The 19082-nt window shown below is 37.9% G+C and overlaps 2 protein-coding genes across 3 annotated transcripts; both read right to left on the bottom strand.

Moving 5' to 3' along the window:
* Positions 1 to 3276: 3276 nt before the first annotated feature.
* On the bottom strand, positions 3277 to 8870 carry cfap161 (cilia and flagella associated protein 161). 2 transcript variants are annotated; one of them, XM_034684769.1, is made up of 9 exons: positions 8672 to 8865; positions 8336 to 8431; positions 5421 to 5510; positions 5096 to 5313; positions 4923 to 5004; positions 4532 to 4567; positions 4220 to 4342; positions 4015 to 4088; positions 3277 to 3557 (listed from the first exon to the last, which is right to left on the bottom strand). In XM_034684769.1, the coding sequence occupies exons 3-9, from the start codon at positions 5430 to 5432 to the stop codon at positions 3371 to 3373; spliced, it is 732 nt and encodes a 243-aa protein (XP_034540660.1). In that variant the 5' UTR covers positions 5433 to 5510; positions 8336 to 8431; positions 8672 to 8865; the 3' UTR covers positions 3277 to 3370. The 2 variants fall into 2 exon arrangements, with proteins under 2 accessions (XP_034540660.1, XP_034540659.1); XM_034684768.1 differs by lacking the exon at positions 8336 to 8431 and having other exon boundaries at positions 8672 to 8870.
* A 1644-nt stretch (positions 8871 to 10514) lies between these two features.
* Positions 10515 to 17986, bottom strand: LOC117813750 (ceramide synthase 2-like). The gene is made up of 13 exons (XM_034684767.1): positions 17647 to 17986; positions 17459 to 17572; positions 16912 to 16958; positions 15697 to 15893; positions 15397 to 15514; positions 13591 to 13709; positions 13431 to 13488; positions 13065 to 13115; positions 12435 to 12527; positions 12187 to 12315; positions 11347 to 11453; positions 11113 to 11266; positions 10515 to 10987 (listed from the first exon to the last, which is right to left on the bottom strand). Exons 4-13 carry the CDS (start codon positions 15867 to 15869, stop codon positions 10868 to 10870), a joined length of 1122 nt encoding a protein of 373 aa, XP_034540658.1. The 5' UTR covers positions 15870 to 15893; positions 16912 to 16958; positions 17459 to 17572; positions 17647 to 17986; the 3' UTR covers positions 10515 to 10867.
* Between the last annotated feature and the right edge of the window lie 1096 nt (positions 17987 to 19082).

The raw sequence follows: 19082 nt of genomic DNA, 5'->3' as shown, positions 1-19082 counted from the left end.
CCATGAGGTACTTGTGGAATAGGCTTTTTTTAAGCCTGCACAAATGTGTTATGTACATAGAAAGAAAGGTTATCATAAAAGTAAATAGACTAGAAAAGGTCAATCACTTCACCAAAGTTTTTTAAAATCAAACAAATGCACATATATACATTTTCTCTCTACCTGACTGTATATATTTGACTTGTTTTACGTTATCACTTTATTTATATTGTCTTTTATACATATTCTCTACCTGTTTTTATTTTATTTGTATTTATCACACGCACCTTCAGGCAGTGATTCTAATTTCATTGTACACCTGACAATGACAAATATAGGCTGTTCTATTCTATTCTATTCTATTAATATGTATGTAAATACTCCAGGCATTTAAAAGCAACCTTGACTGTTAGAAATCCCTTTAACAGTCACAAGTTGTACATACATACATACATAATTGTGTGTTTGTTTTTTTTTTATCAATCTATCCCCTTTCTGTGAAACTATTGCTTTAATTTGCCACATGTTTTACAAAGGGCATCAGTTCAGCTGCACAACTAACTTCAACTGTTTCTTTGGCTAAATCATTGACCTGTTTTCAACCTGATTCCAAGTAAGCTGCTTGAGGAAGTCCTTAAGTCAGCAATTGCAAACCTACTTAATATGTGAAATGTGTCTTTATTGACAGGTCATGTAGAGTATATCATGAGGAAACACCCCTTACATTTTCATTTTATGAAGATTATACCCAATTACACTTATCAATGAGGCCAGATAAAACCAATCAACTAAACTAAAAGCATACATTAAAGATATTAAGACCTGGGTGACCAGCTACCCAATTCAGACAAAACTGAATTTACTATTCTTGGCCCCAAACACCAGAGAGATATTTCATAATGGCATAACTGCCTTAGATGGCACTTGCATCCAGCACCACAGAATGCAGGCCTGCTTAAGGTACCTGAAGTCTTCAAAAGTAGTATGGGAGTATCAGTTATCTGGTTCCTCCTCTTTTGGAATCGTCTATCAGAGTTCAAAAGGCTAACACCTTCTCTACTTTTATTAGTGGGATTAAAACTTTCCTTTTTGATGAAACGTATATCATGGGCTGGCTCAGGCTTAGACAAGCTCTTAGTTATGCTGCTCTTGGCTTAGATTGCCAGGGACCTGGCACACTGATATCCTCTCTTTCGCTCTCCCTCCTCTAAGTGTGTGCATGTCACTAACTTTAAAACTTAAGGTCCGATCACACTTACTAACCATAGATCTTCCTGGGAGTTCTTGAACTCTATTGTCTATTGCTTATCTGTTCCATCACTACTATAATGTTAATCTGAAAACTGCTTGACTCCAACTGTTATATACGTGACATTATCATTCCAACTTCTATTATCATCACTTAGAATTGCAAATACTAATGTTAGACCCGTTTAACTGTTTTTTCTTATCTGCTTTAATTGTTATAATGTCCCCGTGACCCCGAACGGGATAAACAGTACAGAGAATGGATGGGTGGATGTATTAAGATAAGTTTATGGTTATACAGTTACGGCAAATAGTAAACATATCTTTACCATCATTAATGGTACTGTAACCACAAGTAATAAGTCTGTCTGAGCTGTTGTCGTAATTGTAATTGCTGCTGTCTGTTTCCATCTATCTCTTTCTTTCTGTACCTCCCTCTATGTCTCTTTATATGCCCAACATAAGTCCGGTCCCCTTTGAGGTTTAAGGAAACTTTCCCATGTTGTTGCTGGCTAATTGCCAGTTCTTTGCTCCTGGTGGATTATGATGGGACAAGATTGAATTGTATCTTATCTTCATGTGTGCTCTTTGTAAACAATATAAAAATGAGTGCGGTGTAGACATTTGTTCAGAATTGCTGCAATATAAAAAATGATTGATTGATTGATAAAGATTTCACGTGCCGACTTGCGGTAAAAGTCAAACATGTCCTCCTGGGATAATGTAGTCTTGCCCAAGGAGGAGAATCTCACATGGAAACGTCTATCTTAGGATTTCTAACATTAGTTAACATTGGCTGACAATGTTATGTTGTTTATGAACAATAAAGAAATAGTTGTAAATTTCTTTCATCAAAAGTTATATAGTCTTGGTTTCAACAGTCAATGTGTGATATTATTACCTTTAATAATCATGTCTGATGAAACTTAATTTTAAATTCATCATAAAAATAGCCTGTGATACACCTAATCATACAATGTATTTCTCACACAAGTGCCGGCCAGAGTGCTTTCTGTTTTTACACCCCTAAACTGTTGAACTCTCTGCCTCTGGACATTAAGACGGCAAACTCTCTGGGTGTTTTTAAAAGTAAACTTAATATTTACCCTTTTAATCTAGTTTTTAATCTGGAGTAATTTATTTTTAGACCTGGACTGCATTCATATTTTTATTATTTTTTAACCATTATTATTTGAATCATTGCTTTAACATACATTTCTCTTATTTAATTATATATTTATTTCTTGTATTCATCTGATCTTGTTAATGCTACCTTATTTTTAACTTTTCATTCCACTATTACTTATTTTATTAGTTTTACTGTATTGATTATTTTATTTTTAAGTATTTTATTTATAAGCATGCCTTTTATAATTTTACCATTACTGTTGTTTTCTGTCTCTCTGTTATTCTGTGAAGCACTTTGGGCTGCATGTTTTTAGGTATGAAAGGTGCTATATAAATAAAAATGAGTTGAGTTGAGTTGAGTTAAGTTGAGAACTGCAACTGAACTGGGAAGGACAGGGAAGCAGTGAAAACTTAATTTTCTGGCCAAGGGGACATAAACAGATCAAGGGCACAAGTTTGACCATTGTTAGTGACCTTTTTTCTTTGTGCACATGGAATCATAAAAATGACCTTGAACTGTTCTGAGGGAAAAATGGGGTTGTAAAAACAACACTGCCAGGCAGCTTGTTAAGGTGGTTTAAGTCTTTTGACCTTAAATTCATTGCTTGTTTCACTTTTTTTCTCTTTAGAGCACATAGTATTTTGATTTTATTAATCAACACCTCATTTCTAATATTTTTCTGGGGAAATTCAAAATGCATAGGAAGTTAGCAAAGCTGTTCAACTAACTGATACCACATTTTGGTGTCTTTGCTTAGACTAAAACATTGCAAAAGCCCCCTTCTTTGTTCCAAGAAACATATCAAATGTTTCTTTCTACAGAACCCCCTGATGGTTCACTTGCTAATGTGTATCTTGAAACCATACCAGCCTGGTTGGAGTCCAGCCTGAAACTCTTGTCAACAAACGGGAAAAAAAAAATCTGCAACCAGCCAAAACCCCTTTATTGAAAAAGACGGAGTGAAGTTAATGATGTGGTGTTTTTGTTGAGGCATGTGAGTGGGTTGTGTTCGATTTAGATGTCAGGGTTTGCCTGTATGAGCTCCTGGTTGTCAGCTACTGACTGTGGGTGGTTGGGAAGTAAAAGTCCATTCCCTGCAGGGTCAGAGGTGCACAGTATCCAGTGGTTGGTGTCCTTTTCCGCTTTGTGAGAGTCCAAGAAGGTGTGAGCTGTTACCTCATACTCCTTGCTGAATGTGGTCCTGTGGAGACACAACTGTTCCTCAGAATTTGACAGCAGCTATGTAGGCCATCTTTTACAATACTAATGAATAACTGGACCAAAATGGCATAAGTGTATCTGAAGGCCGATTTCTGAAATGTTCTGGAAAAATATTGATTATATTCAATCAAGATCTCTCAGGCTTTTTGTGAGTTAACAAAGCATTGTTTTCTCAAGCTTCAGCTCATAGTAGAAGTTGTGACCCAGGTTTTTTATGTCATTGTTAAGTATTCCATGTTACCATGACCTGCCCCTGAAAAAAACATGTCCAGCTGCTCCCTTTAACTCACAGTCAGCTGACACACCCATTGTTATTTTGTCTGTCTCTGATATCTCTATCATATATTCTGCTTTGTTTGGTTCTGTTTTCGCACCTTGCTTTAATTCTTATTATTGCTAAGGTTGGGATTATATCATACTGTAAAATGGAAAATTACCAAAGGACTTGATCACCCAGAACAGCAAGAGCCTGGTTTGTCTTGCAGTGTTTAATCAGCACCTTCAGGTTAGCCTGTAACAAAAGAAAAACAAAGCATGTCTTGAGGAAATTCTTGATGAAAATGTAAATCTGAAAGAAAAAAGAAAGTGCTGATGTTGCAATAGGTGGAATAATTAACCATAAACAATTCAGTGAAAGCTTACAGGGACAGGCTGACCCTCATTTTCAAGTCTCTCCTGCGGGTCAAAGTGCATTATCTTCCACCATGAGAGAAAAGAGAAGTCTTCATCCAGGTTAACTTCTTGTAGACGGGAGTTCTTTGCACACTTTAAAGAAAACCACAATAGTGTGAAATAAACAACAGATAAAATTTGTATTCTTATTGAGCTTAGCGTGTGCCTTGAAGCTCTCCACATTTCCGCTTTAGAATGTATCTCATCAGAGCTGGAGGTTGTTAGTATCATGCATTCTCCTTGATGGTCTGGATTAATTATTCATGTTAAAACTTGATCTACCTTTTGAAAACTTTGCCGGTCACTCATTAAGTAAAGCTGAGGACAGAAAGGAAGAGAACACATGAAGGTATAAGCACGATGCAAACAAAACATATACGATTTTAAATAAACACAGAGCAGTAAAGTGTGCATACTTTGTTGATATAAATATGAAATATAAGCGTAATAATTCAGAACGGATCTGTTCCAAAAGCTGTTACGTGGTTTGTTCTTCGTGAGATACTTATCTTTAATTTTATTGAATATCTAAAGGTAATACACTTTACATGCACAACTGGATCTAACATTACATCTTCATCTGTCAAACTATACTACCTGAATTTGAATCTACAAATATGTCTTTGGGGGCTTTAGCAATCAGTCTCTGTGTGAGGTGCGTTGGTTTACTTACCCCTCCGGCAAAGCCACTTGTTGTTTTCAGGGCAAAACTTTGCTCATAGTGTAGAGTAGATCCTTCAGGACTTCCATCCACACTGCAATCACATGGGAAGCATTACAAGTGTGCATCCACGATTATTGAAGAGTAGTAAGTTTTGGTGATTTTCAGTGTGTTTGTGTGATCACCTAGTAATGATAAAGGTAGTGCGTGTGCAAGCTTGAATGTCTCTTCCCGCACTGACACCACATGGGGCTTTAATGCCAGGAGAAGGAGGTTTGGTCAGACTATTCATGTCTGCATTGATGCTGACAGCGCTGTACTCCCGGTTTTCTCCTCCCAGATTCACCAACATCACAACATCCCCAAAGTGCAATCTTCCATCTGTAGTCACAGTGAGATTCACCTAAACATAAGGCAGACACCATTATCACTGTCATCACCATCTCTAGCATTAATATGATGTTATTGTTGCTGGTTATGGTGGTCTCAATTAGCTTAAAGTGATTTTACCGGTCTCAACATGTTCTGTTTGAGGAAGTCTAGTTTCTGGTAGAGAAGTTCACCCCTGTCTTTTTCCTCAAGGTACTCTTTCTTCTCATCCTAAAAGAAGAAAACATTAGTATGTTGTATGTCCTCACCACTGCTGCAACTCTATACTGCAAGTAATTAAAACCCATGTATCATAAGAGAACTGAAATGCCCTTCTCCCTCTTTAAACCTATTATCTTAGCATAGCGTTGAATTAATCATGTTATCAATACTGTCTCATCTGCCATTGTTCACTTTGTCACAAGATCCCCTTTAAAGTTGTTGTGTCCTCTATTACTCTACAACACATGTGTAACAAGAATAGTCTGCTACTGGATGGGTCAGTGCAAACTTAGAAGTGCATAAAAACAATCCTGCCAGTGGTTCCCATCAACATTACATTAAATATATAACATCACAAAGACTTCAGAGTTTTCCTGGCTAAAATTAAAGGAAATTCAAATTAATTATGCAAAAGGCATCCAAGATGGTGCAGCCATAAAAAATGCAGTCATGAGTCTGAATGTCTCAGGTTGTCACGATGGGAAACAAATGTGATCCCGCTGTATTGTTTTATATCAACAACATGAGTAGTCAGTAGGGTTGCCAACTGTCCCGTATTAGCCGGGACATCCTGTAAATTGGGCTAAAATGGTTTGTTTCATACAGGACCTCGATTGTCCCGTATATTGACTATCAACTCATGTAAATACAGCAGACTGCACTCTACAGATCCTAGATCAGATAGAACGGCAGGTAATGTGCTAATCACACCACCTGTCATCCAATCACAGACCCCCTCAAATGTGTCAAGTCCTGCAAAAAAGTGGGGAGAATATTTTCTCTCTGATGGTCATTACATGGTCAGACTCAAGAAACAGATGCTGCACAGACAGTGGCAGAGCCACACAGTTTTGACTTGGGTGGCCAAACTGGGGCACTGACTGTTGAAGGGGTGGCCAGGTGTGTAAAACATTAGGGGCTTACCCCAAACCTAGGAGGGTTACTTCCAGTAATCACATCTACTTTAACTTCTTTTTATAAAATAATTTCACAAAAGGTTACATTTTTGTAGATTTCTAACGTTAACATTAAAAAATGTAACTCAACAGAGTGTCAACATTTAAATCTGCTGAACTGAACTCTTTAAGGACTCAAAATGAAGTTGATTGTCCAAAGTCAAAGCATCAACTAAAATAATATTCAAATCCACAGAAACTACTGTCTCTGCAGCTTGCTGAAACGCAATAGCTGATTTAAATATAAGTAATGCCTCTGACATGGCAAATAGCCAATCATGTTTAAGAATCTCAGGGTGGCCACAGGGGTCGCCAATCAGCTTTCAGAGGTGGCCATGGCCACCCCTGGCTACCCCCTGGCTCCGCCACTGAGCACAGAGATGATCAAAGATGAACTTCAAATATCTGTAAACTGAGACTTGTCATGTAAGGATTTCTCTCTGGCTGTGCAAGAGAACGAAAGACTGCTTGAGTCAGTCAAGAGCAGCTAAAGGTATCCATGGAAAAAGTAAATTTGGTGAGTCATACTCCTCTTTTGCATTTAAATTTTCTTATGCCTGTTTTTTGATGTAAAGAGCCAAATTGTGGTTTCTTTGAGGTTTATTCATATGAGGTTACATAATGATACAGTAAGGATTAAAGGGAATATACACACTTTCTGCATTTCCAGCTGAATCAGAATATCACACCACCATGGCACCACCCATAGGAAAATAAATTTAGAGAGGAGATCTCAAAAGTGTTTCATTTATGTCTCCTAGACAACAATGAGATCTGTTTGAAAGCAAAATGAGACTATAGCTTATGTCTCCTGTTTCTCATTCTTGCCTCCAGAAAAAAGTTGCAAAAAAGTCTCAGCTTAGTCTCCATTTCAGTTCAAAAGGAGATCTCGTCTAAATCTGAAATGATTCTCAGGTATTTCTCAAGTGTTGCGACTCCTTTTGAGCTCAGGTGGAGAAATCAGGGAGCTCTCTCAATTGTCTCAATCTAACCTCATCCATTTGTTTTTGTCAGACTCAGGTTTTGTGTCTCAAGTTGAGCTCAGATGAAGCAAAGAAAGAGCCTGAGCTCATCTTTTCATCAACATTTATAGTGCCCTGCAAAATTAAGATTTCAATGTACTTGTCCACAAAGTTACAATTCTCATTAAAACATTTGAACCACTTGCAAGATCAACTATTTAGATGTAAAATGATCTCTTTTGACTTCACAATATGGTCATTCCTTTACAAGTCTGTTTGGAACAAAACAACTTCACAAAGATTTAGTGGATTTGAGAGAAATTGCAAAAGATAGAGATTTCATCCCAGGCATGACAGACCATTTATTTAAAATATGGGCCGCAAAAAGACTAACCAGATTTATCCAGATTATTACAATTAAAGGGATGGAGTCTTTTGGGCGCTGGTGGCCTAGTGATCTAAGCACCCCACATACAGAGGCTACAGTCCTCGTCACAGGAGTCGCCGGTTCGATTCCCAGCCGGTCGACCATTTCCTGCATGTCTTCCCCCACTCTCTACTCCCCACATTTCCTGTATCTCTTCAGCTGTCCTGTCAAATAAAGGCCAAAAGACCAAAAATATATATAAAAAAAAAATAGAAGAAAATAGCCATTAATGAGATCTCTCATTTTAGTCTCAATTAAGACTCATGTCATGGTCTCAACTATTTATCCTAGTGAATTTTAGGAGAAACTAATGAGAAACTAATGAGAACAATTTGAAACTTGAATGAGGCTGAAGTGAGAATCTCAATTTTGTCTCCAGAGACTTAGAAGAGAAAGCCTTGAGCAGTAAAATGTTCCTCTGGGCATGCACCTGTCCCTTATTTAGTAGTGATAAAGTTGGCAACCCTAGTAGTCAGTAGCCTAACTTACCTTTTGAAATAGGAAGACTGTTTACTGTTTACTCCCAAAGGATAACTTGATGTCTGTTCCTGCAACACCTTAATTAAGTAAGCTGAGATCGGGGACCTGATGGCAACAAACCAAACCAGTTTCCGGGTCATCATCAAACAGAGCAAGCAGGCAGATGAAGAAGTCAGGTGGGGAAATAAAGTAGCCTAAATGATGTCATGGTCTCTAAGGTTTTATAGAGAGCAGATAACAGTAATAACGTTATTGACAACCCATGCAAGTCGTCGGAACAGCCATGACAGGCGCTTTGCAAACAGCTGGCTCATAATTCAGAGCTTTTTCTTTTTTAAAACAAACCTCTTGTAGGCGCAGGTCCTCCAACCAGTTTCCCGTTTTCACACCCGCACGATACGTCATCGCGTAGGACATCTTACTGAAATATGCTTATATTGTGGCGATCAAGTGACAGTTATTGCACTAATGTTGGGGTTTGATTATGAGTTTGTGTTATGGTCTCCATGGTAACAGAGGGTGACGAGCAAATGGAAGTCCCATGTGGTTCTTGCCGCCGCGAGAGGGCACTGCAAACGAGTAGCACGTGTCTGCAGACTCGGATGCTACTCATTCATGACCACATTTGTGGGGTTTGCGACGGCACCACCTAGTGCATCGGATCACCAAGGACTGCATTTCTAGTGTTTAACCTACAGTGTGTCCCGTCTCTCAGTCTTTTTGGTCAGATATAAAAAATCGGGTTTCACTAAAAATAATAGCTGATGTTCCATCTTTTGAATTACATCATATTGTTTATTACATGGATGATTTGGCTATTTCAGCGTCAGATATTATTAATATTATGTTATTACTGGGTAAATACCATATCAATTGTACAAAGTGGAGAAATTATAAGCCCTCCTTTCCTGGTTTTATAAATTATTTTAGGTTATTTTTTTCGACCCTGAAAAACTACGGACAAGAAAAATGGCAAGCAAGACATATTTAGACATTGCTCATAATTTATTATTTTAATTTGAAATATGCATATGTGTATACATGTGTATATATGGGTATGTGAATATTTGTATATATATATGTGTATGTGTATATTATATGTATATTTTATTTTATTTTCCCACTATTATCTGACAGACGTTTTAGGACATTAAAAGTAAAAACAGACAAAAAAATGTTTTTATTCACGAGCCATTACTGCTCTCAACACTGCTTCAGTATGGGCTTTTTGAATTGCGACTTTGTGCAATATAGTCAAGTGCAATACACAAGTGCAATACTAACAAACTGCAAAAATAAGACTATCTGATTTGATTTGTATGTTGTGTATGTATGACAGTGTTTTTTATTCCTGTATTTATTGCTTTTTATACCTTGATTGTTTTTGTCTCTTTTAATGGCACTTGTTGCAATGACAATAAAGGCATTCTATTCTATTCTTTTGAAGTGAAAAGTCCCCTTGTCCCAGACTGTTTTCTATATACGGACTGAGCAATCAGCTATTTGCTATGCTGAACTTTGATTGCCTCTTTTTGTGCCTCTGCTCTGCTTTATATTGTTTTTGGATGCCTGACTCACTCAGTAGCCCTGATGCACCTTATTTGTTATTTTACAATATATTTTTTTTTTTTTACTTACATGATTCCCTTTTTGTAATAATTGCACTGCAATTGATTGTAATCTGTGTTTACCATCCTCATTGAGAGTTTGTAATTTTGTACAATTAGTCTATTTTATTTTATTTTAATTCATGTTATTTTAATTTGTATTATTATTATTATTATTATTATTATTATTATTATTCATCTTATTATTATTCATCTTATTATTATTCATCTTATTATTATTATCTTCCCTTCATATGTCTTGCCATTGTTTTATTTCTGCTTCTTTCTTGTTTTTCGATCGCTGTAAAGCACTTTGGGTTGCATTTGATTTGAATGAAAGGTGCTATACAATAAAGCTTGATTGATTTGTCGTTTAACCCAACAAGATGCAGTTTTGCCAAGTTGCCGTTCTGAAGCTGCAGCTTCTGGCTCTGCAGGCATATGATATCGATGCAAGCAGTATCATTTCTGTATTTCCACCAGCAGGACGAGCTAATGACACAAACAAGAAACAGACAAATACAAATAAAATAAAAACACATACAGTTAGTCACTGTCTGAAAAATGTTCATTTCCGTGTGTTGCTTTGGTTTTGCATTAATATTACCCACCAAAAACACAGTCACATTTTCACACAAGTTGCACTTCCAAGTCATTATCATAATTATTATGAATAAACTTTTCAAAATGCAAATAAACATATATTAAACAAATCTTCCACTATTAGTGATTCACAGGATAAAGAAAATAAGTTGTTAAAGGCTCTGAAGTCTCTGAATTCCAGAAACCATGTGCTTCAAATCAGGTAATGAAAAATCCTTCACACTTGCCTGCTTGTCTTTTTTTTTATGTCATCATTATCACATCATCCAGACTGAATCCATAAATGTTTCTGATGTCCATTTTCTTTTTTCTCTGCTTCTGTCTAACTGTGTCAATGGCCATTTGCCCGGCCTCTTCCTCCAGAGCCATTTTTATGACTCAGTTTGTGATTTCTTTCCACAGGTGTGTCACTGTCATTCTCATCTTCATCACTCCTGTCGTCACCTTCCAGCTGTGTGATGAAGAAGAACCACATAGGAGAGGTAGAAGGTTAGAGTGAGCCAAAGAAAAGCACAAAGGCAAGTGAGTTGAATCATTTGCACAGTTTCCATTAAAATTATTTCTTTAAAAACACACCTTGCTAAAAAGACACTTGAAAAGCATTCGTAATATTAGATCGGCCCAGTAGATGTGGAGTATTTGAAGAATACACAACATCACATTGAAGAAGTAGTAACCAAAGAAGGGAGGATACAGCTCCACTGGGTAAACCCATGTACAGTGGATCAGCCTGTAGAGACACGAACACACAATATTCAAACAGAGGTATTCTTTTGCATTATGCTGCATCTTTTAATTTCACACACTCACCAGAAAGGAAAAATGACAACTCTTGTCAACAAAAAGAGAGCTGTGAATACCACAAACATGGCATTTGCAGTCAGGTGCCACTTGGCGTAGTTTAATACTTTGGCACCCTGCAGGGAAAAAACAGGGAAAATAATCATTCAGATCTTAGTTCAGTCTGCTATAAAGTCAATGCAGGTATGCTTTCTGTTTATTTGTCAAATGTGTCACTTATTTTAATACAGGAGGTTAATAATACCAATACAATTAATACACAATTAAAAACTGATATCTGTTATATGTTGATTCTCTGTGTTAACTAATCTAATTCAGCTTCAGTAAGGATGCATTTTAATATAGAACTATTTCCAAATCTGAGTAAGACTTCTCATGTATTTCAAAAGCTAGCATGATAAACATTGTCTTAAATTAATAGTTTGGCTAGGCCTCTAACCATCGTAGTGCTTTCTTCATCATTAAAACTCAAACTAGTGACAGATGGGTCAAAAAGAAAGCCATAAGGATACATGTATTCTCGTTTTTGTCATCAGAACTGTCCAAGTCCTGCCCACAGCTGTTTGAGCAAACAATCAGACCACTTGGGTGCTGCTTTCTGTCTTGATATACAATCACTGTCACAACTACTTAGACTTATTTTACTCTTACATTCATTCTTTATTTTGAAGATTAATAAAAAGATCAATTTGCAGTCTTATAATTACTTTTTATGGCAGAGTATAACCGTTCCTTTGAGTTAGTCTGATGTTGTAGAGCTGCGATGAGGCAAAATCATAGTTATGTTGTTCTACCACACCACACCTGCCTACAGAACTACAACAGATCTCACAGTGCACCAGCTCTGACCTCCAGCAGTATGTCAGCAGAGTCATGAACCGCCATCACGAGGGTACCAATACGGATGTAGTTTGAAATCCAGGAGAAGCCCAGAAGGGTGAGAGTGGCTATATGATGAATCACCTGCTCGTTAAAGTCCTATGTACAAAACAACAGGTAAAGATAAATGCATATCACAATTGAGAAACGCATTATTATCACATAAAAGACATGTGTTGCTTTTGTTTTAATCTGATGGGCAATATCAACATGCTTACTTTACGTTTCACATCAAATGTGAGGCTGAGGAGCAGAGAGAGGTAGAAGCCCATTTCCAGGAGGTAATACCAGTACTGAGAAAGCAGCAAGGACTGCATGGATATATAAGATAAGTGAGATAAGATGATAAGACACACAAGACCGCTTAATCCCAAAGGAATGCCAGATTGCTCAAAATCACATAACATAATATGAGGGAGACAAAAGAGTGCAAAACACGAGGTACAAAATAAAAAGGAGCACTGCCTAAATTATAATGGGCATAGAAGTGTGTTAAGTAAAGTACCAAAAGTAAGACAGGTGAGTAGATAATGAATATTATTAAATGCAACAGTGCCGTGAAATAATGATAAGTAAAATTATACATGACAGTGAAAGTAATATCCAACATGGTATTAATAAGCATGATGGATCAGTCATATTGCACAAGATAAGGCTTTATAATGCAAATGGTAACATAATATAGCTCCATATTGAAAAGTAATATTGCACATATGAAAATTCATGCTCCATTTTTCTTTCAGTCAATCAGGGATGCGTTACAAAGCTAACAAACTTATAAATACCCATGATACTACTTATTCTAAAATAGCACAAGACATGCTAGTAACAACAATAGAAACTCTTACCTGTTTTGGAAAGCCAGCCCAAACCTCCCTCAGATTATAAAGCCAGGGTTTCTGCAGCCAACAAAAACAGAGAAGAGAGGAGTATGAGGGTGGAACAGCTTAGGAAGAAAAACAAAAAACAACAAGGGTAAAAAGTTGCCCACAAGCTCATGCATGGATGTCTGCATGAGTGTGAGAAAACCCCCAAGCACATGCTGTACACAGTGAAATCAGAGCATCCACAGATTGGGACAAAGTAAGGCCAGAGAAATATCTCACAGCAGCAGAGTAAACAGTCTAAGCAATGGAAAATTCTCCAACACAAAAGCTGAATCCAATTATAGTAACAGTTCCTGTGGTAAAATGGAAAAAGCCAAAAGTACTCACATCGTAGAGAGCCATGACTCCGTAGACAAATGCACAAAAATAAAACACACATCTCCAACTGTTGACAGATCAAAACAACAATGTCATATTTAGACATGGACCCCTGTTGCTCTTACATCAGTGTCTGATCACATACACATACACATGCACAAACACACACCTGGCCTCACAGAACCTCTTGCGAAGCCCTGCACGCTCTTGGTTCCTCCTCCTCCTGAACCAAATGTGAACTTTGCCTTCTGGCCAACTGGTCTTCTTACATAGAGAGCTCACATCAGCCTGAGACATGGGGAACAATCAAGTTATTACCCTCTATTAATAATCGCCAAAATTTAACCCTCGTGTTATGTTCGTTTCTCGCATGTTGAATTATCCAAAAGTGTCAGAACCCAAAAATCATTGCTTACATCTCATTATTAACTCCATTACTAACCATTTCAATCAATATTTAGTGCAATGGTCTTCTTTACCTCTCACAGATCATGATCCAATGAGGATAATTAACTTTTTTTTCATAAAAAGAATTCATGTTAAAACTTGTTTTAATGTGCATTAGCAAGACCTACATATAAATACAATAGTTTTAAGTGACAAACATTTTTGTTTATTTATTTATTTGTATTATTATTTTTTTTTATAAAGTGAAGCCATAGACTGTATAACATAGAGTGAAGCCCAGATAGTTATGCCGTATTTAGCTAGTTTGAAGGGCATATGTTGCCTAAATGGGCAGCAACCTCTGAATACAGCTAGCCTTTCATCCACTTTGACATTAGGGCCTGGGTTACAGAGTAGTAGAAGTTGCTCTCCCCACAATCCCCAAAAAAACCAATTAATATTTGACCCTTCTGACCCCTTTTAGCCTACATTTTGACTGCCGGGTCAAATTGACCTGAACAATATATATGTAATATAAACATCCAGGAGGGGTTGCAAATACGTGAAATGAACCATTTTTATTTTATATGTTGATAACGCTAATTAGGCCAAGCAGAAGAAGTTTCATACCGAAAAAATACCTTTAACACATTTTTTTTTATAATTTTTTAACTCTAAAATGGGTCAATTTGACCCGCAACATAACAGGAGGGTTAACGACTTCTTCATTAGAATAAAGTTTTAGTGTCTGATGCGTCATCTTGTTAGATAGGAAAAAATAATGTGCTTCGAGTGTGAATTTATTCTTTCTGCTCTTTATTGTTTAATTTTCAAGAAGTTTTTCACAAACCTATGAAATGTTTAAATTCCTATAAAGAAGTATTTTAAAAAAGGATACTGCAACAGTGATGCTCTGAGACTTCAATATTTTACTCATGATCATTTCAGAGTACTGCAGTCATATAGAGCAGGGGTTCCCAAAGTGTGGGTCGCGACCCCCTGGGGAGTCGCAAGATGTCTTCCAGTTGTTGTTTTTTTTTTAAATACTCTAAACTTGCTTATTTTACCCATTCTTGTAAAAATGTAGACAAAAAATAGTAGTTACATTTTAAATAAAACCCTGCAAATAAGTACATTTCATTAGTTTTCTGCTTTTCTTTGTTGCCAGATGACTCCTAAAGTTAGGGTTAAGGTTAGATAACAGTTGATTAACAAAAGGATCAGTATCAGCCGGTTAATTCACGGCAACATTTAACCACTTCGAGGGACAGGGGGGTCACAAGTCTTTGGCACCTATATTTTGGGAGTCGCGGGCTGAAAAGTTTGGGAACCCCTGATATAGAGAACAACTTCTCTGGCCCAGTGGTTCAGTGGGTAGTTACTCAACCGGAAGGTTGGCAGTTCAATCCCTGCTCCAACAGTCACATGCTGAGCAACACTGAACCCCAAAATGCTTATGGTGACATAGTTGGCAATGTGTGAATTTGTCTAAATGGGATGAGTTAATACTAATGCTCCACAACAGTATCAACCTCAGTGTATGGATGGATGTGTTCACTGTGGTTACTGCTTGCTCCTTTGAACATACCTGTGATGGAGCCCGTTTTTGGCTGCAGAAGAAACTTTCTAGAACGTGGTTTCCTTCTGCTTTGAGACGTACCCTGTCTCTGATTCCCCAAGAGTTGGCTAGTGGTGTGGCCAGGTACCTGCAACAACACATATCACATTAAATGTGTCCATGTGTTTCATTATGTCTCACTACACACAGCAGGAGTGCCCTGGTCATTGCTTCAGTCAGCTTGTGCAACATAATCCCTGAATTCTGAAACCAGACGCTGCTAATCTCCTTGAGATGGGGCACATTTACTCAGAGGCTGCGTGTTCTCACCTCTCAAACAGGTATCTGACGAAGAGCAGGCAGAGGGCGCAGGGCACTACGGCGTAAAGTTGAGAGGCTTTGGCATAGACACAATCTTCATTGTCCTCCAGATCAGACCAGGAGACGTTCCCCGGCAGCCACAGACGATCCCACCACAGCCAGTCACTGACTGTCTGCAACATGCTGCTGGGAAACTCAGGGTAAACCTAGAACAAAAAACATCACCGTACTATGAAGACAAACATTGAGTGTTATAATAAGTTTTGATATGACAAGATATTTCCGTCTAAGTCTCTCTGGGAAACCTGAGAGCAGCAGAGCATGAGTTTTTCTTTTAAGTAAACTAAGTGACCTTTCTTTAGTGCTTTATTGATAAACAAGTACAAACACTCATTAAAATTGAAGTAACAGTCAAATACATGTTTCTATTTGTGCACATGTTTGTTTATTTTGTTCTACTTTCTGTTTATATGTGAGTATATATAAAAAAGGAAATATTTCTCCTTTTTTCCCAAGAGTTAATTTGTAAAACACTTTGTGTGGCAATAACTTGTATAAAAATGGTACACAAAGTCTGATTGGTTGATTAGAGAGACTATAATTGGCTAAACTTAAAAAGCTGAAGCAGTCATCCCACATAAGTAGATTTAGAGGCTCTAAAAGGGTCTCTGTGATTTTAAATATAAAAAATGAGAGAAAACACTGTAACCAGAGCCAAAGTAAAGAACAGTCAGTCTAATTGAGCTGCAGTCAAACCAGTTTAAAATAAAAACAAAAAACATTGGACACATGCTGGCAGAAAATCTCCAGCCAAAACTGCACTTGAATTTATTTTCTCTTGAATCTTTAGTGACATAGCTCCAGTTGTGATTTGCCACTACCTCCTACTGTTCTCTTGCCAGTACATCCGCTCTTTGTGCATGCTGTTGTGAAGGAAGTGAGTAAACTGGAGATGGAGAAGAATAGATATCAAAGGGCAAGACAGATAAAAGGGGTGAGGAGCAAGATTAGAGAGATGTAAAGTCCTTCCTCTTGTGGACTCTGCCCACTACAGTGTAGATAAAAACCCTTTTATTTGAGTGGTTAGAAAATAAACATTAATAGTGAACTTAAAGCTGTTCACAAAAAGAAAATCACAGTGTAATCTAATGTTTTTTCTCTATATTAGTGAGCACCTGAAATACAATGTGAGTTAAGGCAGCAGGGAAAGATGAGCGTAAATACCTGCAGGCAGTGTCCTCTTGACAGGTTCCAACAGAAGAGTGGGGGAGCTGAGGCAGATACAGAGTATGTGGGTGACAAATGTCCAATGAAAGTCTCCAAAAGCTGACACACCTGAAAATCTAAAAATCTCAAGTTTCATGCCTACGGATGTCTAAGTATTTGCATTTATAGTCCTTGGTTGTCAGTCACTTACAGAAGACTATCAATATTGTACACACACTCACACATGGAATCACATACTCACCTTCAGTTTGCCAAATGTAAGTTTGTGTTTTCCAGGAATATGTGTGTGAAGCCAGTCTTGATACCTCAACAGTTCATGTACTACACGTATCCACATCAGATAACAGTCCTGATAGATCCTATGTGTTAGATCCTATGTGTTCAGCTATGTGGAGCCATTCTTCAAAGGTTGCATTAAAAGTTGAAATAAAGTAGGCAAATATTGACTCATAGGCTAATGCTTTCCCTAATGTGCCTCATTTGTATGCGAGGCCACAGGCTTCAGTGAGCATGTTGCTTTTGGAGTGTGTGTGTAGTCGCTCACCTGGTTAGTAAGAATCGGATCCTTCCCTCCCACTCTGTCTGCTCGTGTGATCACACCCTGTTAGCTGCAGCAAGTCCTTCTGGGTTAGCTCAGCTCTGGAAAAGCACTCACATACTGATGTATTTTCAGTTGTAAATGGTAAACTGGAGCAGTCATTAGTGTGTACGATTGTTTGCATGTACCCTCACCTGCAAGAATTCCCTTGGAATGCTGGGAAGCCCCCACAAAGGCCCCATTCACTGGTGGGGCAATGGGGAGGGGGAGGAGGAGCCAAGGCAGGTTATGGACAGGGAAGAAAGGGAACTTTTGCATGCAAGGGAGAGAGTGAACCATCACTCTGTGTTAACTGCTGCCCTGGTTAATAAAAGACATGCCAAGAGAAACTACATGACTGTGACTACAATTAACTATTTCACTCTTGCTCTGTTTGTATGACACATTTTGGGCGATAGATTAAAATAAGGTGTTTTCTACACTTTACCAGGAAAAATATAAAAATGCCGGGTTCATGTGAATACAAAATCAGAAACAAAAACAACCAAAGCATCCATGTTAGGATACAGAACTGTTCCTAATTTACACCACAAGGGGCAACATAGACTATTCAATACACTCAAGCTTACAGTCTTAAAACGGCCGACATCAATAAGGATTTATCACATGTATTAAGTGCAATGTTATTGCTGGTTGTAAGGTTCTGGCTTTCTTCAGCTTGGAATTTTAAAAGCAGGATGTTTTATTCATGATGTTATTTTTTACTTTCTGATTATGAGTATGTGTCATTTGTCAAAAACCCTGAAATACTTACTTTAAAATCTTCACCTTTATAAAAATGTATCTCAGATCAGTGCCCAGCAATATAGCATGAAACACCCCATAAACATGAGATTTTATAAGGAAAAGCAGATATCAAAAATATGTCCTTTTATTACAGTTTTACTTTTTTCATATATCAAAATCTCTACAAGCATTTCTGTTGATACTAGCTGTGCTGTTCATCTTCCTCTGTCTACAAGGCAGCACTGCTACATGTGTGGGACTGAAAATAACAGCTAATGAGCTGTGTCTGTGTGCAGAAAACCAACCAAGAAAAAACAGCAAACAACCAAAAAAAAAAAAAAGAGTAGTTCCAGTAGTGATTTTTTGGGCATGGTGGAGAGTTACCGAGCAGTCTTTTCCTGGAGTTTCCTTCTCAATCAGTCCTAAACCAGAGAGTGGTATTTACAACTTTGTGAAGATAAGGAGGTTAAAAGGACATTCCGTTGATCTGGATGGTCCCTCCTTAGACCCCAGGCCTCATGGTTGCAGATAGGTAGGACAGATGGAGGGGTTGAGGTTCCAGGCACAGACAGGAGAGGCTAATCTGGATAGTCCTCCCCCTCCCTCGGCCACCCGCTGTCCCTTTCCCTTGCCTCCAACCCCCTTCATAACAAAGAGTCACGCTTTAGTTCACTGGGGGAAGGGGGGATGCGGTCTCCCAGCTTTGTAAAGCTGGTGGAATGGCTTGGTTTGGTGCTGTGCTCCTCTGAACTGGGGGCTCTTTGTCGTGGAGGCAGGGTGGAGCAACGGGCTTTGCCCCTGGAGCGAGGCTGCTGAGGTGGAGGGCCTTTCAATGCAAAAAGTT

This window comes from Notolabrus celidotus, chromosome 6 (assembly GCF_009762535.1).
Source record: "Notolabrus celidotus isolate fNotCel1 chromosome 6, fNotCel1.pri, whole genome shotgun sequence".
NCBI classification, from domain to species: domain Eukaryota; kingdom Metazoa; phylum Chordata; class Actinopteri; order Labriformes; family Labridae; genus Notolabrus; species Notolabrus celidotus.
This window is presented reverse-complemented; position numbering and strand designations above follow the sequence as displayed.

Excerpts from the sequence above, each read along its gene's own strand:
- LOC117813750 (XM_034684767.1), bottom strand. The coding sequence starts at position 15,869 with ATGTTGCAGACAGTCAGTGACTGGCTGTGGTGGGATCGTCTGTGGCTG. Across the intron at positions 15,515-15,696 it reads GTCAGATACCTGTTTGAGAG|GTACCTGGCCACACCACTAG; the intron begins GTGAGAACACGC and ends GTGTTGTTGCAG. Across the intron at positions 11,267-11,346 it reads GTTGTCATTTTTCCTTTCTG|GCTGATCCACTGTACATGGG; the intron begins GTGAGTGTGTGA and ends GTGTCTCTACAG.
- cfap161 (XM_034684768.1), bottom strand. The coding sequence starts at position 8,743 with ATGTCCTACGCGATGACGTATCGTGCGGGTGTGAAAACGGGAAACTGG. Across the intron at positions 5,314-5,420 it reads AACAGAACATGTTGAGACCG|GTGAATCTCACTGTGACTAC; the intron begins GTAAAATCACTT and ends CCTTATGTTTAG. Across the intron at positions 4,089-4,219 it reads ATGAGGGTCAGCCTGTCCCT|GCTAACCTGAAGGTGCTGAT; the intron begins GTAAGCTTTCAC and ends CTTTTGTTACAG.